General features: G+C 47.8%; 1 protein-coding gene across 4 annotated transcripts in view; it reads right to left on the bottom strand.

The window, feature by feature from the left end:
* The window catches only part of LOC119781521 (disks large-associated protein 1-like), a 111,136-nt gene that overhangs the window by 64,869 nt on the left and 18,946 nt on the right, over positions 1 to 27,321 (bottom strand). Inside the window, exon 1 of one of the 4 annotated variants that reach the window (XR_005280585.1) lies at positions 8,014 to 9,152. Coding sequence is in view for 3 of the 4 variants with exons in the window: in XM_038282012.1 (XP_038137940.1) it covers positions 8,014 to 9,432 (1,419 nt within the window). In the remaining variant the exon portion in view is untranslated. Of the gene's footprint in view, positions 1 to 8,013; positions 9,534 to 27,321 lie in introns of those variants that run through there. The other 3 variants (XM_038282012.1, XM_038282030.1, XM_038282018.1) reach the window with 3 other exon arrangements.

Below are 27,321 nucleotides of genomic sequence, written 5' to 3'. Positions count from 1 at the left end.
GACGCTTCTTCCTGGTCTCTTTCTGCTTCAGATATTGAGGACATGCTGTGAAGTAGAGGAGGGGTTGCTGCCAGTGGTTGTTTGGGAAGGATATTGCTGTTTAGGCTAATCAGTGACTATTTTACAATCTGAAGCAGGATGTGAGGTGTTGGAGGAGACTACTTCTCTAGCAGATAGACGGTATTCCTCAACGCTCTGTTAAATAAATGACCCAGGAACGTTGTTCAGGGGAAACTTCCCTACCTATTAGACAAACTGAGCTCGCCTCTCAGGGTGAGACGTTAGCAGGGGGGGCTTAGCTCATGCATCAACAAGTTCTGGCAATGCTGGCAGGACATTCTGGTGAAGAACAAATTGCACATCTATAGGGAATAAAGCAGCTTCTGCCTCCACCAGAACTTAGCCTTATCCAATCAAACATTGCAGCTAGCTCTGCCAGTTAGCGTTAGAGAACCATTTATTGAAGATGAACTAGTTTAACTAAAGTCAGTAACACCGAACCTAGAGTGAGACCTTAAATAAACCTGCACAACAAAAGGCTGCAGAGATAAACATGGAGAGAAAATACATTCAAACTGATATAGAGAGAAAAGAGGCCTTAGGTCTGCAAAGAGCAACACACTGTAGTTCTGGGTGAGTGATGCCATTACCTAGCAGGTAGAGAGTAAGGCTACTACTGGCTCTGCACTTACTTCTCTGTTCAACTCAAAAGAAGGGAAGAGGAGAAGGAGGAGGATGGCTCTTCAAACCAAGAGGAGGTAAAGGAGGTGGGTTTGTGGTGGGAGGATGCTGGGTGGAACAAAGCTTGAAGGTGAGTTGGGTAAGTGCAGGAAAAGGCAAGGGGGTCAGGAAGAGTGTGGAGGAACGATGCACCAATGTTCTTACCAGTGCTGGGGACTCACTACAACTTTAATGCACAACCAGTGGAGGTCGTTTGTGTTTACAAAAGTTTTTACAGCAACAATCGTAAAATCAATTCCTCTAATTATTTAAAACCTACAGTAGCAGCCATTCAAAACGCCCCCCCCCCAGGCAAACAGCAGCCAAACGGCAGCCATCTTCCAACCACCGCAGTGACCCCGTCTTCCATAGCTTCTTTACTCTGACTCGCTGAATTACAGGGTCTGACCAGGAGGTGGCGCTTCTCTTTAGATCTTAATGTCCATAAATCATAACAGAAAGAATATTTTAGTACAAAGGTTGATGTTTAAAAAGGAATTAAAGGGACCAGCCGAGGAAAGTTGGGACATTTTGAACGGCTGCTACTGTATCAGAACTGAGACTGCATGATGGAAGGAAAATTAGAAAATACCAGTTTCCTTCTATAAGATTAGAACAGAACATAAATTATTTGGCATCATAACATCAATGCTCACTAGTGATTAAACACCTTTTACATTCTTTACTTGTGCTTTTATATTTCATCTTCTCTATTACATCCCAAAGGAACCAGTGGTGTTAATGGAACATGAGGACTAACTGGGACTGGGACTGGGACTAACTAATGGATGAGCTGTTCTTTCACATCTCCACAATCTGATGGGTTCATCTGAAACAGCTGAACAAATAAATGTATTTAAAGAATAGTTCAGAATTGAAGGTCTTTGGTCTGATTGGTTGAAGAGGAAAACATGCGCCTCCTACTGGCAGTTTGAGTGCGTCCCCAGCCTAAGTCAGTGGTATCCAGTCATCCCAGCCTCAGAAAATTCATTTGAATCAAAACAAAATCTCTTTAAAAGGATGGTTTAACACAGCCACAGGTTTACTGCTCTGATCTTAAGTCATTTTACAAATAAACTAATTATTGTTAATCCAAGGTGACAGACAGCAGAGCAGCAACACAAAAAAAATCTTTTTATTTAAAAAATGGGGTGAAAAACGCACCTAAAGATGTCTCCTCTGTTTACTCAGCAAACTAGCATATTTGTGAGAGGATTATCTTTCTTATTTTCAGTTTTTCCGTCTTTTCTCTAAGCCTTTTTTACTTTCCGGCTGTGAAAGCCGCTCCACGTCTCCAATGCATGCTCCTCTGGTTTGTTTGTCTGCTTAATGCCTCTCTTCAGTTCTCTATTGGCCCTGCTGAAGATCAGACTGTTTTCTGATGTGGAAGCAGCAGCGATGAAGACAAGACCTGTTCATTGGAGACCAAGACCGCTACCACTAATGCTAAGTTCAGACGGCGCGCAGTAGAAGCAGCTAAAACGCACCTGCTGCTTCATTTCTGATGCTTGTACCAGTTTAGTAGCAAAGCTACTTCAGTCGCGCGGTGATAAAGTGGGTCTGATGCGCGTTGGGCGGAGCTACCCTATCCTTTCTCTGCCTGGAACAATGGCAGCTATATTAGCTGTGATCAGCGGGTAGAAAGTAGTTAGAATCTATGTTGAAGTGAGAAAGTCCTCCTGAAAACATGGTCTGTGCAGTCAGTTCATCCAGATTACCATCCTGCCTTCAAAGATTATTTCTCTGTGGGAGCCGCTCAGACCCCCACATACCGGCGCTGCGCTGTCACTGGGAATCCCCAGCAGCAGCTGCCTCAGGCCCGCTCGCCTCTCCAGGGTTTTCCCCTCCTGTTGGTGGCGGCTGGAAGTAGATGTTAGCGTTTTTCAGGTCTGTGCTACAAACTGCAGGCAGCAGGATAATAAAAGCCAACATATTCTGCCGGCAGGTTTCTACGTTTGAAGTTAATTTAGGCGTTAATAAACTGTTTCAGAGGAGTGATCATAGCGCTCTGCATCAGCAGTGCTGCGTCTGACTCCCTGCCAGCTCCCAGATCAGCTTCTCTCATTGGTTGATGAGGCGCGTCCAGCGGCTAAAGCTCAATGTTTCCAACTCCAGCAGCTGCTGATTCTGAAGCGCCTCAGATGCTCATGAAGCTCCAGCTGCTCAGACGCGCTGCAGGACCTTTAGCTGCGCCTTGATGCGCATCACCCATTGACTTTATATGGAAACTAGCTGCTTCTGCTGTCTCTGCTGCTAGCTGTCTGATCGTAGCATAAAGGTGCTTTCATGACCAATATGAAACCATCCCTGAGGTGAGCTTTAGGCCTGCTATTGCTCACCTTGAAATTCTTCTGGCCAGTAAAAGCGTTTGGCCCAGCAGGCGAAAGGCTCCTATGTCATGGAGTCTTCTGGTCGTTGGTTCCACCTCATCATGGCGGACATGGATTTGCAGAGCATCCGGCTTTGCTTTTTTTTTTACTTTCTTCGAAAGCCGAACATACACTAGATTGCCAAAAGTATTTGCTCACCTGCCTTGACTCACATATGAGCTTAAGTGACATCCCGTTCCTAATCCATAGGGTTCAATATGACGTCGGTCCACCCTTTGCAGCTAGAACAGCTTCAACTCTTCTGGGAAGGCTGTCCACAAGGTTTAGGAGTGTGTTTATGGGAATTTTTGACCATTCTTCCAGAAGCGCATTTGTGAGGTCGCACACTGATGTTGGACGAGAAGGCCTGGCTCTCAGTCTCCGCTCTAATTCATCCCAAAGGTGTTCTATCGGGTTGAGGTCAGGACTCTGTGCAGGCCAGTCAAGTTCATCCACACCAGACTCTGTCATCCATGTCTTTATGGACCTTGCTTTGTGCACTGGTGCACAGTCATGTTGGAAGAGGAAGGGGCCAGCTCCAAACTGTTCCCACAAAGTTGGGAGCATGGAATTGTCCAAAATGTCTTGGTATGCTGAAGCATTCAGAGTTCCTTTCACTGGAACTAAGGGGCCAAGCCCAGCTCCTGAAAAACAACCCCACACCATAATCCCCCCTCCACCAAACTTTACACTTGGCACAATGCAGTCAGACAAGTACCGTTCTCCTGGCAACCGCCAAACCCAGACCCGTCCATCAGATTGCCAGATGGAGAAGCGCGATTCGTCACTCCAGAGAACGCGTCTCCACTGCTCTAGAGTCCAGTGGCGGCGTGCTTTACACCACCGCATCCGACGCTTTGCATTGCACTTGGTGATGTATGGCTTGGATGCAGCTGCTCGACCATGGAAACCCATTCCATGAAGCTCTCTGCGCACTGTTCTTGAGCTAATCTGAAGGCCACATGAAGTTTGGAGGTCTGTAGTGATTGACTCTGCAGAAAGTTGGCGACCTCTTCGCACTATGCGCTTCAGCATCCGCTGACCCCGCTCCGTCAGTTTACGTGGCCTACCACTTCGTGGCTGAGTTGCTGTCGTTCCCAAACACTTCCATTTTCTTATAATACAGCTGACAGTTGACTGTGGAATATTTAGGAGCGAGGAAATTTCACGACTGGATTTGTTGCACAGGTGGCATCCTATCACAGTTCCACGCTGGAATTCACTGAGCTCCTGAGAGCGACCCATTCTTTCACAAATGTTTGTAAAAACAGTCTGCATGCCTAGGTGCTTGAATTTATACACCTGTGGCCATGGAAGTGATTGGAACACCTGATTCCAATAATTTGGATGGGTGAGCAAATACTTTTGGCAATATAGTGTATCTCTCAGCGTTTCTGGGTTCACCAGGTTCCCAGAGACGGAATAAGGAAGCTCACCACATCCTCCAGAAGGTAAGTCTGCGGTACTTCTGCCTAACTGTGACCCGGTTCAGGTCCCACCAGGAAATCGGCACCAGCAGGGAGGGGCTAAAGCTGGCAATAGGAGATAGAAGTAGCCACTGACTTAGCCATGGAGCTGGAACCACGGATTCCTGCTGCCATGCGGGAATGTTGGCTCTAACATTATGACCTGAAAACAGAAAAGGTTGGACTGAATGGATGATTTTAGCTTCCCCTTTATTAACTGGTTCTGTGAACTTTGTATGTAGAGCATTAACGACGTTAAGTTTGGTCTTTGTTGCATTTGCCGCCCTACGATTGGCCAGAATATTAGGTACAGGTCGGGGATGCAGTATTTTATCTTACTGTTAAAGTGCAGTTTGGGTTATAATTTGAATTTGCTGGTAGAGCTATTAGAGCAACGAAGCTCTAACCTGACTCCGCCAGACTTCAACGGAAACCTTCCGTTGAAGTAATTTTGGGAAGGGGCGAAAATACTGGTTAGCTGATTGGCCTATGTTGGTGATAGACGGGCCAAATAAACCAATCAGATCAACGAAGCATATGACGTACTAACAGAGCGACGACGAAGAGGAGTCAATTGATAAATCAAAGTCTTGGTGAAACCAGTCGGGAGAAGAGCAAAAACATCCAGAGCAGTGTTTTGCTCTTCTTTCAGTGAAGAAATACTCTGTAATTCCCATAAAACTTGTTCGATAGCCACGCTAACGCTAGTTTCATCGGCTGAAGCCGCCATGTTCTTTAGACTGAACAGTCGCGCTTCTCGTTGCGTCACACCTCAACCCGCCTCAAAGCCAACGCTGATTGGACGTTCGTTTGGTGAACGGCTCCAAATTTTCTTTAACGGAGAGTCTCCAGATTGATCTGCGAGTGAAACCTTGAAAGCTCGCGAGATCAGGATGGTCTCACCAGGCTAGCGTGCTCTGGTGTCGGTCTGTTTCATCTGCATTTAGCATCTAGCTGTTTTGTTTAGCTCCTTAGCTCTGATTTAGTTTTTTTTTGCATGGGTTTGGGATCATTTTGCTGGGCAGTTTGCTGAATCCCTCCTAATAGGAAAATACATCGTCACTAATAAAGCACTTGTGTTTCTGCTGTAAATGGATGTAGACCTAGAGTCGGTCCTGCTGCATCCTGGAGGGGAATTTACAAATGTTGTTTTTTCTTTTCCCTTTTGATAAGCAAATGTAACAATTTTCTAAACTGAGCACGTTTGGTGGTGAGACACCAGGTGTGACCTCAGAGAAAAAAAGACTGCAGCTAAATGTTCCCTTTCAGAGCAATAGATCAAAGCGGACGGTTAGTATTGGTGTTTCTTTCCCACAGTGGATTTAGGCCCCGTCCACAGGAAGTCAAACCCTGGCCTAAACGCACTAATTTTTCACCAAACCAGCCTCTCATCCAAACGAAGCCGGCGTTTCGGGGTCTGTAAACGATCTTTTTTTTATTAAGCCTTCAGAGTGGGAAGATTTTGAAACGCCGTTTTCGCGTTTCCATCTTTAAGCTCTAACCGCATTTTTTTTCTTACACGCATGCGTCATAGCGTCGCCTCTAAACACGCATGCGTCATAGCGTCGCCTCTAAACACGCATGCGTCATAGCGTCGCCTCTAAACACACATGCGTCATTGCGTCGCCTCTAAACACGCATGCGTCATTGCGTCGCCTCTAAACACGCATGCGCGACACAGTATCACAACAACAATGGCGCCGTACTGTGTTGAATGGTTGCTGCTAATGCTACTCACCCTGCTGTCGGGCTTACAACAGAATCTTCTTCTTCTGGAATATCTCCAGGAAGAACAGAGCAATATCGACCACATAGTCCAGCACCTGAATTTGACTGAACCACGAAAAGGCAACCATGTATAAATATTACTGCGCACGCCCAACATTTCGTCGCCTATTTTTGCTTTGGCACCACAGCGCCACTTACAGGCCTGGCATACATTTTGCAGCGTTTTCATGCATTCGTGTGATCCACCGTTCCTCAGACCTTTAGACCTGGTCTAAGTCTATAGTAGCGTAGTGGTCTAAGGTCTGAGGACCAGTATGGAGTATATATATAAGGGCCGATGTGCTGCAACATTTACACGTGTCTCTGCTGTACTGGAATAAAGCGCTGAGGGGGAAAACCCAGAGCCACTAAACGCATCATTCTGTCACATCTAGCGGACTTTATCACACTGGACTGCATCTATATGTGCTACATGTATTTTAGTGCCATGAGAAGAATGCTGTTGGGCTGCATGTTAAAAGGTAAATGAATTAAACTGATTTAGATATATTACTAGTTTCACTAATTAGGCTCCTGTCACACCTCCCTGATCTAACCAGCGTCTGCCTGACGTCCCAGAATCTCCTAAACTCTGGCAGACACTGAACTTTCTATGGATTCTTTCTATTCTGGGCGTAAACAGAGTATCCATAACGAACTTCTGTCCAACGACAGCCTAACTTCTGCATAACGGAAGGCAGCATAATGCCCAGGAAATGATGCACAGTGTCCTGAGGGGGGCAGCGATGAGCCTGGAGGCGCCCGGCCTGCAGGAAAAGATTCTTTGATCGCGGTATTAACCTAGCTGCTGTTTACCGTCCACCAAAAAAAAAAAGAATAAATAAAACCAAAAAAGAAATAAAGCAGGTTTCTGGTGTCAGCAGATTGAGCGTCATGTCTGCTAGGAAGTGTGTTGGTGGTGGGCGTGAACGCAGGGAGGATCCATCACTCACCTTCTGGCTCACCCTATGATGGGGATGAAGTCTGGAGGAGAACTGACGGTTTCCTCCTGTGAACCCCCTTTATACCAAAACGCTGCCAATACGCCATTATACAGTAGCTGGAAGTTAGAAACACGTTCAGCGCTCGTATGGAACACGTCAGATACGCTGATATGTTGGAGAGAAGTTCTGGATAAGTTAGTCAGAGGGTTAGGATCAGCTAGACGCCACGACTGATGAGGAACTGACACTGAACGGATGTCAGCCATCAGATAACTGACCTGGAACTGATGGACCATGGATGGCGGATGCTGGCATACATGCCATATACCGACGTGTTCCAGCCATACAGCTTCCCATAACTTCTCCAACATATACCTGCATTTTTGCCAGATTTTCTGTACGTCAGGAACAGGCTGGTCTGACTTGTCAAGGTGTAACAGGGGCTTTACATCTGATATTTGGATGCTTTCACATCCTGTAAACATGAAATGTTCATATTTTTGTTTTCATTGCAAATTCTGTCCAGAGTCTCTCTACTTATTAATATTATTATTATACATCACTGTAGAATGAAAGATCCTGAATCGTCAAGCATAAGAAAGGCTGGCTGGATTTTGGCAGTGAGACTGGAGCCCACTGACTTAGAGGTAACATTGTTCAGAAAAGTAATAAGTGGAGAACAAGAGGCAACAGGGGGGGGAGGGGGAGTGACTGGACTACTTTGGCTGGAACCAGTAAAGAATTTACCTGTAAGAACTGGCAAGAAGGGTCCTGCTGCTGACTGGCCTTAGATTTGACTAGAGCTCTATCTAGGTTTAGGTTACCGGGTCCTGCGCTGGCTCGTAGCTGCTTGTGGCTGCTGTTGTTGGTGTAGACCTCTCGGGCCCTGCTCACCGTTAGGCTTGACGACCATGCCCCTTTCTTCTCAATAGGCCCGTCCACAAGACCCAGCGGCAGCAAGGGGCCGCTTCCTCCACCGACACAGCCATCGCTCTTATTGCTGTTACCACTACCTGGCACACATGCAGAGGAAGCTGAATACTTCACATCGCTGTTGCTCCAAGAGGTTTTGAGTGCAGAGTGGTGGTGGGTGCGGCCGTGGCGTGCGTGAGTGTGGGCGTGCTCGCTAACTGTCCCGTAGGGGTCCATCAGAAAGTACTGCTGGGACTGTGAGGAGGAGAAGTTTGGCAGGGGGGTCTGCGGGTACTTATCGGGGTTGTTGCCATGGCACTGTCCCATTGTCATGGCAACGGGGGAGGGGGAAACGGAGAGGGAGGGTGAAGGTGGAGGTTGGTGGTGATGAGGGTGGTAAAGACACAGCTCCCGTTCCAGGTTGTCATCTGAGCTCCAGTATCCGGAGCCTGGAGCAGATGCTGAGCCATGAAGCTGCGGGTGGTGGTGGTGGTGGTAGCTCCGATGCTTAGGCTCTGCTGATCGACAGCGCTCCCGGCTCTTGCTGCGCTTCCGGTGGCGCGTCCCCCCTGGGGGAGCCGCACCCTCTGGGCTAGCCCTTGAACCACCACCACCGCTACCTCCTCCACCACCGCCACCACCATAAACGCTCCCGTTATTGGGCCCTTTGGATGACTGCGTGTGCTGTGGCCCCTCCAATGAATGCGACTTGGTAAAGAGTTTCTGGACCGAGTGGACCAGGTGGCGAATTCGTCCAGGACTGTCATTGTTGCCGTCATTGGCTCCCATCCCCCCGCTGTGGGACAACACTCCTCGTTTGTACTGCAGTGTGTGGTAGCCATCTCTGGAAAATATTGGCTGTTGCTCATAGGGGTCCGCAAAATTTACTGGCACCCAAGACTGGGATTTAGCTCCGTAGCCTCCTCCCCCTCCTCCTCCTCTACCTCCCCCCCCTGCGTACGGCACCATGGCCATACACTCATCCTTTACCTCAGGATGGTGAGCTGAGGAGGTGGAGTGGCACCTCCTGGGGAAGGTTCCATATGGGACAATGCTGTTGCTTTCAGAGGGGTAGGAGACGCGTTGAGCATTGTAATAGGGCAACTCAGATGGATGTGGCATGGGAATTGGCAAAGGCATATCCATCTGGCTGAACAAATATGGCTTACGGTCAACATGGTGACCCAGTGGATCGTACGATGGCTCATAGGAGACCACGTGATGGTGACTCCGACTACTGGACAGGCCTTTCATGACGGGGCAAAAATATGACTGAATGAAAGAGGGATGAATGGATGAAAGATGCCAGGCCTGTGATCAGAGAATGGCTGCCCCTGGGAGGAGAGGTGGAAACGCTGCAAAACAGGAAGCAGAAAGAAGAGAATCGGTTAGTGGCAGAAAGGAACAGGAAGAGGTTTTCACTTACAAACCAAACACTAAAGGAAAAACCTTTTTATTAATAAATTGATCTTTATGACTGAAAACTTTAAAAGTAACGCTTTCTTTTACAGCACATCAATAGACTCAGACAGATTTTGTCATTTTGTACACAACAGTGTAAACGAAAATAAATTTCGTTAAGAACAGTTCTCCAGACTATTTCATTTGTTAAAGTGCAGCCTTGATAAGGTAAGCAGGAACTCTAACCCTAAAAACAGGGATGTAAACATATGACTGCATAGTTACAGTTTTAACTCTCTGTATATATATATATATATATTTAACCCATTTTACATAACTTTTAGCAGTCTAATGGTGGTGGGGAAGAATCTGAACAGTCCATGTTGGGGGGGTGAGGGGTCAATAATCATGTAATAACATAGCAAGTCACATTATATTACTAGTTAACCAGAAAATTACCCTAAAATAAAGTAACATCATTTCAAAGTAACTATGTAATAATGGAGACTTTAGGTGGGTGAAACCATTAGGTCAGGCCGACTTTCATCCTGAAGGTTCCAAGTGGAGCTGAACAGGGGGTAACGAGGGGCGACCAGCCTCTAACGACCACCCCCCCATCAGGAATCAGAAGGTCGGGAGAAAATCAAACGTTTGATTTTCAGTCAGCCATCTTAAGGTGGTCATAGATAAATCGCTCAGTGGGCAAACAAGGATTCTTCTTCTTCTTCTTCCTCTCTGCTGTAAACCCAGCATCATGGCGGGGGGGGCAATGAGTGAAATGGAGTTCTTTCTGTCAAACTGACAGACCGTAGTAGCCACGTTAGCTCAGCCATGTCTTTGTCCAAATACGTCGTCTCCTTTTCTTTTTAGGGCTTTCAGCACTAAATTGCCCAAATATCCAAGGCAGCGCGTTTCACTCTAGTGAGCTTCATATTCCTCTGCTACTGGTTTGGCTTCAGGATAGACGAGTCCCAGTAGCGCCATCTCACTGCGGAGCTGAGTCCCACCTGGTTTTTAGACGTACAGCATGAGCAGGCAGATCGCATCCGAGCGTCGGGTTGCACAGCGTGAGAACAAACATCGTAAGTTTTTCCTCTCCACTGTCGCTACAAGCATGCTTAGTGTGAGGGATTGCTGAAGAGTCAATGAGTCGATGCAATCAGTGTTGGGATCTGGAGAAGTTCCACCTTTCTCCAGCAGAGTCCGCCGTGGAACCTCCTGAGCTGAGCCTTCGACACACCTGAGGCGCATCTCATCATCAGAGGATCCACCAGTATATAACCTGCCTTCAGACCTTGCCTCAACGCCGCAGTGTTTATCCAGTTTGGTTAGCACCTGAGCCTAGCTTCTTCTGAGAACCATTGTTGCTCCTGAGTCCTGATTGGATTCTAATCCCTTTTTGTCTCTGCTGTCAGGAATCCAGTTTTTCCCTTGTAAGCTCTGGATGAGCTTAACCTGCCGAGCCAGCCCTCTGAGCCAAACCTGAAGACTCTTCTCTGGATTCCCATGCAGCTCTGGACTAAGAGCTGGAAACCCAAAGCCAAGGTCTGCCCTCATGTTAGAAGTAAGACGCTGAAGCGGTTATTGGACTCTGCTGAACTAAACAGTCTCTGGACCCAACAGTTCCTCTCTCAAAGCCAAACCCGGACTCCTCAAGGTATAAACCTGAAACTCTCAAACTCAGACTCATCTGCTTCCAAGCTAACTGAACTGTCATCCTCACAGACTCCAGTGAACCTGCCCCCAGGCCTGAACCAGTTCCTGTGTTTATTCCATGTGCTTGTGCTCAATAAAACTTGTTAAACTTTTCATCTGTTTCCGTGGTGTTCTGCATACTGGGCTTTTCTGAAACCCATCATGACAGAACACTGCGGCCAAACACAAGGCCCAGCAGATCACCTCCGTCGTCGGTTGGAGGAGCAGGAGGCTCAAATCCAGGGATACGCTCAGGCTCTTCGTGAGTTAAACACCCACATTGAACTACAAAACCAAATGATTCAAAGCTATGCTAACTACATGGGCAGTGCTAATGCCACGCCGGCAGCACAACCATTTCCGGGTCCAGTTCCGCCTCCGAGGTCACCGGCGGTGACATCATCACCTGAGTTCCGCCCTAGTCTTCCTGAGAAGTTTTCAGGTAATATGAAGGACTGTAAAGGATTTTTGTTTCAATGTCGTTTAATTTTCCAAAACTCTCCTGGCAGTTTCCCAACGGATCAAAAGAAAATAACTTTTATTCTGTCCCAACTGACTGGAAGAGCCCTTGAGTGGGCGGAGGCAAGGTTTGCCTCCGAAGAAAGCCTCAGTTGTCAATACACTGATTTTGTTTCTGAATTCTCTCAAGTATTTAACCAAGAAACTGATCAAACCATTGACTCTCGTGCTCTTTTGAACCTAAGACAGGGAAATTCTTCTGTAGCGGATTTCTCCATTAACTTCCGGGTCAAAGCGGCAGCTTCCGGATGGAATCGAAGTGCTTTAAAGGGCGCTTATTTCATGGCTTTAAACGAAAGCATCAAAGATGAACTAGCAACCCTCGACGAACCTGCAACTCTTGAGGAATTAATCTGCCTGACAATTAGGCTGGATAACAGGATCCGAGCTAGAAACAGCTCCAAACCAAAGAATCAAGGTTATTTTGTCTCTGCCCCTGCATCTAATAATGTGACTGTTTTTTCTGCTCCCACAGAGCTCTTTTCCAAGCCGAGGTCTAAAACCCAGTCACTCCCTTTGCCTGTTCAGGCCTCTCATGCAGGAGAGACGGCAGCCGAACCCATGCAGGTTGGACATACAAGGCTAACTCCTGAGGAAAGGCTAAGACGTTTTTTGAGCAAACTGTGTATCTACTGTGGTGAGAGTGGCAATTTCATCGCTTCATGTCCAGCTAAATCAAAAGCCGGGGCCCGTCAGAGGATCTGAGGAGTCTGACGGGCCATGTAAACTCTGAGAAATCTCCTCATCTGATGCTCCCTGCCACTTTATTCTTCTCAGATCAGAATCTCACATTGTCTGCTTTCATCGATTCTGGCTGTGAACGGAATTTAATTGACTCCAATCTGGTCCAGCAGCTTCAAATTGAAACAGTCCCTCTAACCCAGCCTCTCTGTGTCTCCGCAATTGATGGAAAGAGACTCCACCAGGTCACCCATCAAACGCAACCCCTCGAGCTGTTAATCTCAGGTAATCATCGTGAAACCTTAACATTTTTTGTTTTTCCCTCTGCATGTTCCCCTCTGGTGCTTGGTTTTGAGTGGCTGGAACGACATAACCCCCATATAAACTGGACTGATCATCATGTTGAATCTTGGTCAACCTCATGTCATGAAACATGCCTCCGTTCGGCAGCTCCCGCTGTGAGGTCTCCTAGAGGTGGGGGGGAGATGGACTCTCCTGACCTTACTTCTGTCCCTTCCGAGTACCATGATTTGGCTCCTGTCTTCAGTAAGGTCAGTGCTACGTCCCTTCCACCACACAGACCATATGACTGTGCGATTGAGCTATTACCTGGAGCACCTCTACCCAGCAGTAGACTTTATAATATCTCCAAACCTGAACGTGAAACGATGGAGAAATATATCAATGAGTCATTAGCTGCTGGAATAATTCGTCCTTCTTCTTCTCCATTGGGTGCTGGTTTCTTTTTTGTCGGCAAGAAAGATGGTTCACTAAGACCCTGTATCGACTACAGAGGCCTGAACCAAATAACAGTTAAGAATAAGTACCCTCTCCCATTACTTGCTTCAGCTTTTGAACCAGTACAAGGGGCTACTGTCTTCACTAAGCTCGATTTAAGGAACGCCTATCACCTTCTCAGGATTCGAGATGGAGATGAGTGGAAGACAGCCTTTAAGACTCCCTTGGGCCAGTTTGAATATTTGGTCATGCCTTTTGGTCTAACTAATGCCCCTGCATGTTTTCAAGCCTTGGTAAACAATGTTCTCAGAGACTTTTTGAATGTGTTTGTTTTCGTCTACATTGATGACATACTCATTTATTCTAAGGATCTTTCTGAGCATAAAAAACATGTCCGCCTGGTCTTACAAAGATTACTGGAAAACAAACTTTTTGTCAAAGCCGAAAAATGCGAGTTTCATCAGTCTTCAGTCACCTTTTTGGGGTTTGTGCTCGAGGGCGACAGGTTAAGCCATCTGAAGATAAGATAAAGGCAGTTTTGGAGTGGCTGGTACCTGAAAACCGTAAGCAGCTGCAGAGATTCCTGGGTTTCGCCAATTTCTATCGAAGATTTATCAGGAATTACAGTCAGACAGCTCTTCCACTAACTTCTCTTACTTCAGTCGAAAGAACCTTCCAGTGGACCCCCGAGGCACAAGCTGCATTTGATAAACTTAAGACTTTGTTTTCCAGAGCTCCTGTGTTAATCCAGCCCGATCCTTCAAAGCAATTCATCCTCGAAGTAGACGCTTCCGACTCTGGTGTGGGAGCAGTCTTATCTCAAAGACTCGACACGGATCAAAGAGTTCACCCATGTGCTTTTTTTTCTCGTAGACTTTCCCCCGCAGAGCAAAACTACGACGTTGGTGACCGTGAACTCTTGGCCATCAAACTGGCATTGGAAGGAATGGAGACGCTGGCTTGAGGGAGCTGAGCACCCGGTTCTTGTTTGGACTGATCACAAGAACCTAGCTTACATCCAGTCTGCTAAACAGGCCAATCCTCGTCAGTCAAGGTGGTCTCTATTCTTCTCTCGCTTCAATCTCATAATCTCTTACAGACCCGGATCCAAGAACGTCAAACCCGATTCTCTCTCTCGTCTTTATTCCGTTGATCAATCCGAAACGCCTGAACCTGTCCTTCCCGCATCCTGCACTGTTGGAGTGGTTACCTGGGAGATCACTGATCTCATTAACTCTGCCTTGACTTCTGAACCTGACCCAGGTAACGGTCCTCCAAAACGAACTTATGTCCCTTCATCTGTCAGATCTCGCCTGATACAGTGGATGCATACAGCCAAGTTTTTCGCTCATCCGGGGGTGAGCAGAACCATCGCCTTAATCTCTAGACGTTTCTGGTGGCCTACCCTGCACAAGGATGTCAAGGAATATGTATTGGCTTGCTCTACCTGCGCCAGAAATAAGACCTCACATCAACCACCCTCAGGTCTGTTGCATCCTCTTTCAGTTCCCACGCGTCCATGGTCTCACATTGCTATTGACTTCGTCACTGGTCTTCCCATCTCCCGAGGTATGTCCACAATTTTTACCATCGTCGACCGATTTTCAAAGTCTTGCCATTTGATTCCCCTCAGGAAACCTCCCACGACCTTTCAAACCGCCCAGCTCCTGGTTAAACACGTCTTTCGTCTTCATGGAATCCCTCAAGAAATTCTCTCGGACCGTGGACCCCAGTTCATTTCTCAAGTCTGGAAGGCTTTCTGTTCAGCACTCAACTGTAAGTCTTCACTCACCTCAGGTTATCATCCACAGTCTAACGGTCAAACCGAAAGAATGAACCAGCAGCTCGAGTCTACCCTTCGTTGTCTAACTTCCAATAACCCCACCGACTGGAGCCAATACATCACATGGATCGAATACGCCCACAACTCTCTCAAGTCAGCTTCCACCGGCCAGTCACCATTTCAGGTTAGTCTTGGTTATCAACCTCCACTTTTTCCCAGCAGACGAGAGAGAGATTTCGGTTCAATCAGTCAACCAACACATCCGTCGATGTCAACGCATCTGGAGAGACACCATCGCTACACTCAATCGCTCCTCGGAAACAACTAAACGCTTCGCTGACTCAAAGAGACGTCCTGCCCCAGAGTACTCTGTTGGACAAGAGGTATGGCTTTCCACTCGGGACATCCCCCTCAAGGGGATGTCTCGCAAGCTTTCGCCTAGATACATTGGTCCATACAAAATTGCCCAGGTTATCAATCCGTCAGCCATACGCCTGCAACTTCCCCCGACTCTTCGCATCCATCCCACGTTCCACGTCTCTCAGGTCAAACCAGTGATCTCTAGTCCCTTGTGCCCTCCATCTGACTCCCCTCCACCCGCCCTGGAAGTCGATGGACATCCGGCCTTCACCATCCGCCGGATCGTGGACTACCGTCGGCGAGGTCGCGGTTGGCAGTACCTCGTCGATTGGGAGGGCTACGGTCCGGAGGATCGCCAGTGGGTTCCTGGCTCCTACATCCTCGACCCGTCTCTGATCGAGGAGTATGAGCGCTCCCTCCCATCGACGTCTTCTGGACCGCCAAGAGGCGGTCGTTGAGAGGGGGGTACTGTTGGGATCTGGAGAAGTTCCACCTTTCTCCAGCAGAGTCCGCCGTGGAACCTCCTGAGCTGAGCCTTCGACACACCTGAGGCGCATCTCATCATCAGAGGATCCACCAGTATATAACCTGCCTTCAGACCTTGCCTCAATGCCACAGTGTTTATCCAGTTTGGTTAGCACCTGAGCCTAGCATCTCCTGAGAACCATTGTTGCTCCTGAGTCCTGATTGGATTCTAATCCCTTTTTGTCTCTGCTTTCAGGAATCCAGTTTTTCCCTTGTAAGCTCTGGATGAGCTTAACCTGCCGAGCCTGCCCTCTGAGCCAAACCTGAAGACTCTTCTCTGGATTCCCATGCAGCTCTGGACTAAGAGCTGGAAACCCAAAGCCAAGGTCTGCCCTCACGTTAGAAGTAAGACGCTGAAGCGGTTATTGGACTCTGCTGAACTAAACAGTCTCTGGACCCAACAGTTCCTCTCTCAAAGCCAAACCCGGACTCCTCAAGGTATAAACCTGAAACTCTCAAACTCAGACTCATCTGCTTCCAAGCTAACTGAACTGTCATCCTCACAGACTCCAGTGAACCTGCCCCCAGGCCTGAACCAGTTCCTGTGTTTATTCCATGTGCTTGTGCTCAATAAAACTTGTTAAACTTTTCATCTGTTTCCGTGGTGTTCTGCATACTGGGCTTTTCTGAAACCCATCATGACAATCAGCTGGTTTTCCTTAGATAGAAAACTTTGAATCAATCTGACTGGATGATCTGGTGAACTGGAAAGTGACCTGAGATGACATGATGTGAATTGGAGCTATAGAAATAAACTGAAAAGAATGAAATCCTCACTGCTGACTTCACTCAGTTCATTCTGCATAATATTCCTGTTCAAATGTGGACATGTTGGATAATAAAGACAGAAGATGCTTGAATCTATAAATCCTATGAACTGAGACTTTGCTTGCATTTTGATTTTTCTTGTGTTGATTAATGTTCTTAACTTCTGAACGATTCATTTTTATAAAGGGAAACTAAAACAGACTCCAACCTTTCTGTGTTCATAGCAACAGCCTTAGAAAAGCCAGAAAATCAGGCATTCTGAGGTTTTTTAGAGGAGCTGCTGAAACCTTTGGAACACGACCAGAAAAGGTCGTCTTCGCCTCCTGAGGGACGATTATTAAAGTTTTATGCATAATTCTTGATAAAAATTTAATCAAACACTGATAAATGCTGATGCACTCTTTAAAATGATGGGGATAGACGGCCATTTTGCTTTTTGGCTTGCAGGAAGTCAACAGTCACATGACCTGATAGCAAATGTAAAGGAACAGGTCTCATACAGCAGGATTTTAGGTGCCAAGTTACGTCGTTTTTTATGCACCCAGGTAGTTTTTCCACATCTAAAGGGTAAACTGGGTTCTGTGTATCTACAGCCTTAATGTTTTCTCTCCTTTTTAACTCAGTCTCCATGTCTCGCGATTCACAGCCAGCCTTAGTCTCTCCTGCACCACTTCTCATAAAGACATTACTCTGACTTCTTAGTTCATTAAGTACAGAACAATTCATTGGGAAAAATATAATATAAAGTCTTGTGTCGTTGTTTGGCAAAACTTAACATTTCATTTTAACTGTGCCACTGTGTGCTTCAAGGATTTGTGGATAAGTTTCCTTTTTCTAGTTTTTTACTTTTTCAGGGTTAGTTTTGTTGCTGATGTTGTAGTTTGGTCTCAGCACCTAAGTTAGACTGTTCAATGAGTTCTATTGGTTCCAAAGCAAATCTGAACGTCCGTGACAGTTCTGAACAGGACCGGTGACAGTTCTAAACAGGTCCGGTGACAGTTCTGAACAGGTCCGGTGACAGTTCTAAACAGGTCCGGTGACAGTTCTAAACAGGTCCGGTGACAGTTCTAAACAGGTCCGGTGACAGTTCTGAACAGGACCGGTGACCGTTCTGAACATGACCGGTGACAGTTCTAAACAGGTCCGGTGACAGTTCTGAACAGGACCGGTGACAGTTCTGAACAGGTCCGGTGACAGTTCTAAACAGGTCCGGTGACAGTTCTGAACAGGTCCGGTGACAGTTCTAAACAGGTCCGGTGACAGATCTGAACAGGACCGGTGATCGTTCTGAACAGGACCGGTGACAGTTCTGAACAGGTCCGGTGACTGTTCTGAACAGGTCCGGTGACAGTTCTGAACAGTTCCGGTGACCGTTCTGAACAGGTCCGGTGACAGTTCTGAACAGGACCGGTGACAGTTCTGAACAGGTCCGGTGACAGTTCTGAACAGGTCCGGTGACAGTTCTAAACAGGTCCGGTGACAGTTCTAAACAGGTCCGGTGACAGTTCTGAACAGGACCGGTGACCGTTCTGAACAGGACCGGTGACAGTTCTGAACAGGTCCGGTGACAGTTCTGAACAGGTCCGGTGACAGATCTGAACAGGACCGGTGACAGATCTGAACAGGACCGGTGATCGTTCTGAACAGGACCGGTGATAGTTCTGAACAGGTCCGGTGACAGTTCTGAACAGGACCGGTGACAGTTCTGAACAGGTCCGGTGACAGATCTGAACAGGACCGGTGATCGTTCTGAACAGGACCGGTGACAGTTCTAAACAGGTCCGGTGACAGATCTGAACAGGACCGGTGACCGTTCTGAACAGGTCCGGTGACAGTTCTAAACAGGTCCGGTGACAGTTCTAAACAGGTCCGGTGACTGTTCTGAACAGTTCCGGTGACCGTTCTGAACAGGTCCGGTGACAGTTCTGAACAGGCCCGGTGACTGTTCTGAACAGTTCCGGTGACCGTTCTGAACAGGTCCGGTGACAGTTCTGAACAGGTCCGGTGACAGTTCTGAACAGGTCCGGTGACAGTTCTGAACAGGTCCGGTGACAGTTCTGAACAGGTCCGGTGACAGTTCTAAACAGGTCCGGTGACAGTTCTGAACAGAACCGGTGACAGGACCGGTGACAGTTCTGAACAGGTCCGGTGACAGTTCTGAACAGGACCGGTGACCGTTCTGAACAGGCCCGGTGACAGTTCTGAACAGGTCCGGTGACAGTTCTAAACAGGTCCGGTGACAGTTCTGAACAGGTCCGGTGACAGTTCTAAACAGGACCGGTGACAGTTCTGAACAGTTCCGGTGACAGTTGTGAACAGGACCGGTGACCGTTCTGAACAGGCCCGGTGACAGTTCTGAACAGGTCCGGTGACAGTTCTAAACAGGTCCGGTGACAGTTCTGAACAGAACCGGTGACAGGACCGGTGACAGTTCTGAACAGGTCCGGTGACAGTTCTGAACAGGACCGGTGACCGTTCTGAACAGGACCAGTGACAGTTCTGAACAGGCCCGGTGACAGTTCTAAACAGGTCCGGTGACAGTTCTAAACAGGTACAGTGACAGTTCTAAACAGGTCCGGTGACAGTTCTAAACAGGTACAGTGACAGTTCTGAACAGGTCCGGTGACGGTTCTGAACAGAACCGGTGACAGTTCTGAACAGTTCCGGTGACAGTTCTGAACAGTTCCGGTGACGGTTCTGAACAGAACCGGTGACAGGACTGGTGACGGTTCTGAACAGGACCGGTGACAGTTCTGAACAGGACCGGTGACAGTTCTGAACAGGACTGGTGACGGTTCTGAACAGTTCCGGTGACGGTTCTGAACAGAACCGGTGACAGTTCTGAACAGGACCGGTGACAGTTCTGAACAGGACCGGTGACAGTTCTGAACAGTTCCGGTGACGGTTCTGAACAGAACCGGTGACAGGACCGGTGACAGTTCTGAACAGGACCGGTGACGGTTCTGAACAGGACTGGTGACGGTTCTGAACAGGTCCGGTGACAGTTCTGAACAGGACCGGTGACCGTTCTGAACAGGACCGGTGACGGTTCTGAACAGAACCGGTGACCGTTCTGAACAGTTCCGGTGACGGTTCTGAACAGGTCCGGTGACAGTTCTGAACAGGTCCGGTGACAGTTCTGAACAGGACCGGTGACGGTTCTGAACAGGACTGGTGACGGTTCTGAACAGGTCCGGTGACAGTTCTGAACAGGCCCGGTGACTGTTCTGAACAGAACCGGTGACCGTTCTGAACAGTTCCGGTGACGGTTCTGAACAGAACCGGTGACAGGACTGGTGACGGTTCTGAACAGGACCGGTGACAGTTCTGAACAGGACCGGTGACGGTTCTGAACAGGACTGGTGACGGTTCTGAACAGAACCGGTGACAGTTCTGAACAGTTCCGGTGACGGTTCTGAACAGAACCGGTGACAGTTCTGAACAAGTCCGGTGACAGTTCTGAACAACTCCGTTGACGGCTCTGAACAGGACCGGTGACAGGACCGGTGACAGTTCTGAACAGGACCGGTGACGGTTCTGAACAAGTCCGGTGACGGTTCTGAACAGAACCGGTGACAGGACCGGTGACAGTTCTGAACAGGACCGGTGACAGTTCTGAACAAGTCCGGTGACGGTTCTGAACAGAACCGGTGACAGGACCGGTGACAGTTCTGAACAGGACCGGTGACAGTTCTGAACAGGACTGGTGACGGTTCTGAACAGGTCCGGTGACAGTTCTGAACAAGTCTGGTGACGGTTCTGAACAGGACCGGTGACGGTTCTGAACAGAACCGGTGACAGGACCGGTGACAGTTCTGAACAAGTCCGGTGACGGTTCTGAACAGGACCGGTGACGGTTCTGAACAGAACCGGTGACAGGACCGGTGACAGTTCTGAACAGAACCGGTGACAGGACCGGTGACAGTTCTGAACAAGTCCGGTGACGGTTCTGAACAGGACCGGTGACGGTTCTGAACAGAACCGGTGACAGGACCGGTGACAGTTCTGAACAAGTCCGGTGACGGTTCTGAACAGAACCGGTGACAGGACCGGTGACAGTTCCGAACAGGACCGGTGACAGGACCGGTGACAGTTCTGAACAAGTCCGGTGACGGTTCTGAACAGAACCGGTGACAGTTCTGAACAAGTCCGGTGACAGTTCCGAACAGGACCGGTGACAGGACCGGTGACAGTTCTGAACAAGTCCGGTGACGGTTCTGAACAGGTCCGGTGACAGTTCTGAACAGGACCGGTGACAGTTCCGAACAGGACCGGTGACAGTTCCGAACAGGACCGGTGACAGTTCTGAACAGGTCCGGTGACAGTTCCGAACAGGACCGGTGACAGTTCTGAACAGGTCCGGTGACGGTTCCGAACAGGACCGGTGACAGGACCGGTGACAGTTCCGAACAGGACCGGTGACAGTTCTGAACAGGTCCGGTGACAGTTCTGAACAGGTCCGGTGACGGTTCCGAACAGGACCAGTGACAGTTCTGGACCGGTGACGGTTCTGAACAGGTCCGGTGACAGTTCTGAACAGGTCCGGTGACGGTTCCGAACAGGACCGGTGACGGTTCTGAACAAGTCTGGTGACGGTTCTGAACCGGTCCGGTGACAGTTCTGGACCGGTGACGGTTCTGAACAGGTCCGGTGACAGTTCTGGACCGGTGACGGTTCTGAACAGGTCCGGTGACAGTTCTGGACCGGTGACGGTTCTGAACAGGACCGGTGACAGGACCGGTGACAGTTCTGAACCGGTCCGGTGACAGTTCTGGACCGGTGACGGTTCTGAACAAGTCCGGTGACGGTTCTGAACCGGTCCGGTGACAGTTCTGGACCGGTGACGGTTCTGAACAGGTCCGGTGACAGTTCTGGACCGGTGACGGTTCTGAACAGGACCGGTGACAGTTCTGGACCGGTGACGGTTCTGAACAGAACCGGTGACAGTTCTGGACCGGTGACGGTTCTGAACAGGACCGGTGACAGGACCGGTGACAGTTCTGAACAAGTCCGGTGACGGTTCTGAACCGGTCCGGTGACAGTTCTGGACCGGTGACGGTTCTGAACAGGTCCGGTGACAGTTCTGGACCGGTGACGGTTCTGAACAGGACCGGTGACAGTTCTGGACCGGTGACGGTTCTGAACAGGACCGGTGACAGGACCGGTGACAGTTCTGGACCGGTGACGGTTCTGAACAGGTCCGGGGACAGTTCTGGACCGGTGACGGTTCTGAACAGGTCCGGGGACAGTTCTGGACCGGTGACGGTTCTGAACAGGTCCGGTGACAGTTCTGGACCGGTGACGGTTCTGAACAGGACCGGTGACAGGACCGGTGACGGTTCTGAACAGGACCGGTGACAGTTCTGAACAAGTCCGGTGACGGTTCTGAACCGGTCCGGTGACAGTTCTGGACCGGTGACGGTTCTGAACAGGTCCGGTGACAGTTCTGGACCGGTGACGGTTCTGAACAGGACCGGTGACAGTTCTGAACAGGTCCGGTGACAGTTGTGAACAGGACCGGTGACCGTTCTGAACAGGTCCGGTGACAGTTCTAAACAGGTCCGGTGACAGTTCTGAACAGGTCCGGTGACAGTTCTAAACAGGTCCGGTGACAGATCTGAACAGGACCGGTGATCGTTCTGAACAGGACCGGTGACAGTTCTGAACAGGTCCGGTGACTGTTCTGAACAGGTCCGGTGACAGTTCTGAACAGTTCCGGTGACCGTTCTGAACAGGTCCGGTGACAGTTCTGAACAGAACCGGTGACAGGACCTGTGACAGTTCTGAACAGGACCGGTGACCGTTCTGAACAGGACCGGTGACAGTTCTGAACAGGTCCGGTGACAGATCTGAACAGGACCGGTGACAGATCTGAACAGGACCGGTGATCGTTCTGAACAGGACCGGTGATAGTTCTGAACAGGTCCGGTGACAGTTCTGAACAAGTCCGGTGACGGTTCTGAACCGGTCCGGTGACAGTTCTGGACCGGTGACGGTTCTGAACCGGTCCGGTGACAGGACCGGTGACAGTTCTGAACAAGTCCGGTGACGGTTCTGAACCGGTCCGGTGACAGTTCTGGACCGGTGACGGTTCTGAACAGGACCGGTGACAGGACCGGTGACAGTTCTGAACCGGTCCGGTGACAGTTCTGGACCGGTGACGGTTCTGAACCGGTCCGGTGACCGTTCTGGACCGGTGACGGTTCTGAACCGGTCCGGTGACAGTTCTGGACCGGTGACGGTTCTGAACAGGTCCGGTGACAGTTCTGGACCGGTGACGGTTCTGAACAGGTCCGGTGACAGTTCTGGACCGGTGACGGTTCTGAACAGGACCGGTGACCGAGGGCAGACACATTAAAATTCCTGCATTTTTCCATCCATCTGCCAGAAATATTACGGGAGTTCAATCTGACTTTCTAGTGACTGTTTAAAACAGTTAACTAAATATAATCTTAATAAAAAGAATTCTGTATGCAACTAAATTAATTTATAGTCTAAGCTATTGGTAAAAAAAACAGTAAAAGGTGAATATTTTTGGAGGAGGAGTTAATGATTGATTGAAGACGATCAATGTTGGTGTTCTCATGCATGTTATAGTCTAAGTGTATACTTCTATAATCCAACCCGGGCCTCAGTATATAACCGCCTAACACAATGTGACAGCGGCACTGGTAGAAATACTTCTAACCTCCAGTATCGCCCTGTGAGCTGGAAATACAGACGGGTTTCTATTTCTATCCATGTTAGAACGTTACAGTCCTTTCATTTACTGCATTTATGGCTAACATCCACCCTGATCATTACCAGCATATCTTCAACCCTAATTTGAACCTAATCTCTATTCACACCTGGGTGAGCAAACAGTCCAAAGTAATTATCCTCACTATGAAGAGAAGCACACATACAGAAAGACAAACATAAACCAATCACAGCTTAAGTGGAATTTAAATGGAAAGGGGCTCATTTCTGAGGTAGATGGCCGCTCACACTGAGCCTGGTTCTGCTGGAGGTTTCTTCCTGTTAAAAGGGAGTTTTTCCTCTCCACTGTCGCTACAAGCATGCTTAGTGTGGGGGATTGTATTTGAGTCAATGAGTCGATGCAATCAACTGGTTTTCCTTAGATAGAAAACTTTGTATCAATTTGACTGTATGATCTGGTTGAACTGTAAAGTGCCTTGAGATGACATGTGTTGTGAATTTGGCGCTATAGAAATAAACTGAATTGAATTGAATTTCTGATATAATGTTAAACTGTGGCGTTTTCTAACAACCCTTCACTGACAGTAAGACGTGTGAGCAGTCTCATCTTTATTTAGGACAGTCTTTGATGTCCTGTCGTCCATCCATGGCTTTCCTGTTGCCTGCTCGGCTGAGCCTTTGAGTGTTCATCACCACGTCACGGCGATGCGCTCATCTCAGCATGTAACTCCAAGAGTCCCCGGGACAACATATCAGACATAGCTGAGTAGTTTGCTGGATGATTCCAAGCTCTGAACTGCTTTTCCCATCACAGTCTTTTTTCAGACAGTTATAACTGTTGAATGCTTGAAGGGGTCTTCACCTGGAAATCTGATCTGTTCAGGATAAAACCCGTGTGTCGGCATTAGGCTTCAGTTAAAATCTGCTGGACAATCCGGAGAGTTTTCATGTGGGCTCTACGTCCAGACAGGAGAAACCAACAAGAAGGTGCTCTCTACGTAGCGTCATTTAGATCATCCTCCTTGCTGGTTCAGGGACCTGCAGTAGACCAGGAGAAAATGGCAGCAATCCTGAGTTTCCAGCAACCAGGGACTCGTCTGCAGGCAGTCCCTCAGCGTTGCTGCTTCTGCAGCTATTGTGTTAAAGGCAGGAAAACATGGCAGAGTAACCTCTAACCCATAGTAAACTGATCATGTTGATAAGTTTCATCCACATGACCATGCAGGTACCCTAACCCACGCATATAAATAACGTGTTTCGACTCAAATTCCCCTGAACCTGATAAAAAAAAGGAAAAGAAAAAAGTCTCCACGAGGAATTTCCTTTTTTCTAAGATACCAGGTTATGACTCCTTTAAGGGAGACTGCTCAGTGATTAGCACTGCTGCCTCGCAGCAACAAGGTTCTGGGTTCAATTCCCGGTCCGGGGTCTTTCTGCATAGTTAGCATGTTCTCCCTGAGCATGCGTGGGTTCTCTCCGGGTACTCCGGCTTCCTCCCACAGTCCAAAATCCTGACTGTTAGATTAATTGGCTTCTCTAAATCCACCTTAGGACTGAATGGTTGTTTGTCCTGTTTGTCTCTGTGTTGCCCTGCGATGGACTGGAGACCTGTCCAGGTTGGACCTCTCAGCCGAGACAGGTACCAGCAGACCTTGCAACCCTGCTTGGTGTGACGGAAACTGGACGGACGGACGGACGGACTCCTTTAAGGTGTGGTTGAATTGGACGTGTTCATCAAGATAACATATATTTTAATTTAAAACATATTTCTTTGGAAAATCTCTCAAATCATCTTATCATTTTTATTCCTTCTTGTTCTGTCATGTAAAGTAGTCTGAGCACCATTTGAATTGTTTAAAAGTTCCACATAATTATAACAATGATGATCCGTTATTGTTAAAGCAACTCCTAATCCCAGAATAATTTTCTCTTGCCTATCCATCCCTGAGGTCGGGCACACACCGTACGAGGCCCATTCCAGTCGTGTGAGAATTTTTTGGATCGGGCCGAGTTTCAGCGTCATGGTGCGTCCTGCGTCACGTAGCATATGGGGGCTAACGAGAGGCGATCAGCCTCTAACGAATCCTCCCGATCAGGAATTGTAAGGTCGGGAAAAAATCAAACATGTTGGAAATTCTCTCCTGAGGTGTTGATGGGTAAATCCTGCTGTAGAAGCAGAGCTAGAAGGGTCATTGAGCTGAAACTCGCACACTGAGCATGTGCCAAAAAAGGGAGTTCCTCTTCTTCCAGATTGACAAGTCTGACCAACGCCATCTTTCAGGACTGAGTCCGACTGAAAATATCATACAACAGAATTAGAAGAGCACCAATAGACCAGATTGAAAGCTGAAATGCAAAGGAAGCTCATTTTGGTTTGGAGTTGAAAAAATCCAGATTGACCTAAAAAGTCATTTTGTTCTCTTGTTTCCACAGCCTGGCAGCCGAAATAATGCGCTAAACGCCACCGTTCTTTGGCACGCATGGCATCTGTCAATCATTCTCTTGTCCAGCCCCCCCCCCCCCAAAAAAAATCTGGATGCAGGTCACTATAAAGTTATATGTATTGCTTGATTGATCCTTCCTGCCAACAGCAACAGCTTGTTTAACATGCATTTCAACATTTCATTGTTTTTCTCTTTCATTATTGATCATACTAACAGCCGTCAGTTTTTAGTGTTAAATATGACACGGAAACATTGATTTTTCATTGCCCTTAATTGAGGAACAGAGCAGTTAGAAGTTTCTCTTTGCCAAAATATAATAGTAGCATAGAGCGCCACCAGAGACCTTTAAGGAATATGAAATTCGCTTTAGCTTCTATAAAAAACAGAAATGGAAATATAGAAGTTTACTGCATCATTTCGGCGCACAGAACAAAAGTAATTCCCCACTTTTAGCGGCGGGGACACAAGATTATATAGGAGTAAAACAGAGGATTCAGAGTGACAGCCAAATCCCCCCACCAGTGTTTTTTCCCCACCCCCTTGTGCGTTTCTTTTGCCGTATGTGCCAGGCATGCTGAGCTGATGCTGTGTGAGTGGGCAGAAGGAGAAATGAAAATAGGGCTGAGATCAAGTTATTTTAGGCCCAATGGAAGCTGTCAAACAAAGAGCCTTTGAGTCAGACTCTGAGGGAGGATGCCAGAACTGGATGTAGACGGGATACTGGGTGAGGACCAGAACATGCCTCTGTGTCACCGCCTAGATCGTAGAGTTAGGCGAGCAGAGACTGTAGACGTCTGTTTGTTTTAAATGTCTTAGCAGGTTACAGGATGCAAAAAAGGACTACAGGTCGTAGCTGAGTACCACTTCCAGACAGACTGATGAAAGCACTGGTCCATCCGGTGGAACCTGGATCCTCAGGATGATCAGATCTGGTGCCGCTGTGCCTTCTACCACCATCCTCAACATATTTACCTCTTTCACACTTTTCAACACTCAAACTGACACATTTTAAAAGTCTTTATATAAATATTAGGGTCCAAAAAACTAACAGCAGATTTTCTTTAACCAGAATCTAAAATCTCAGATGCTCTGCTGTTAAAAGTCTCTGTAGCTCACCTGGTTCCTTTTACATGGATCATGCCTTTAGTTGTTGACTTTTCTTTCCTGTTGAAGTTTTATTACTTGATCAAGCATTTTCTGACTGTATAAAAATAAGAAATTAAAACTTATTAACAAATATCATATTAACAAAATTAATTTTTGTTAATATGATATTGGCTCATTAACGAGCAATTCTCAATGCTGCAATATCGTAATATTGTATCGGAAATGTTGCATCAGGAAACATACATATACACACATATGTATATATATATATATATATATATATATATATATATATATATATATATATACACACACACTACCGTTCAAAAATTTGGGGTCACATTGAAATGTCCTTATTTTTGAAGGAAAAGCTCTGTACTTTTCAATGAAGATAACTTTAAACTAGTCTTAACTTTAAAGAAA

Source organism: Cyprinodon tularosa, unplaced genomic scaffold, assembly GCF_016077235.1.
Source record: "Cyprinodon tularosa strain WSP-4 unplaced genomic scaffold, ASM1607723v1 ctg1038, whole genome shotgun sequence".
NCBI lineage: Eukaryota > Metazoa > Chordata > Actinopteri > Cyprinodontiformes > Cyprinodontidae > Cyprinodon > Cyprinodon tularosa.
The sequence above is the reverse complement of the archived record's forward strand: the minus strand, read 5'-3'. Positions and strand labels throughout refer to the sequence as shown.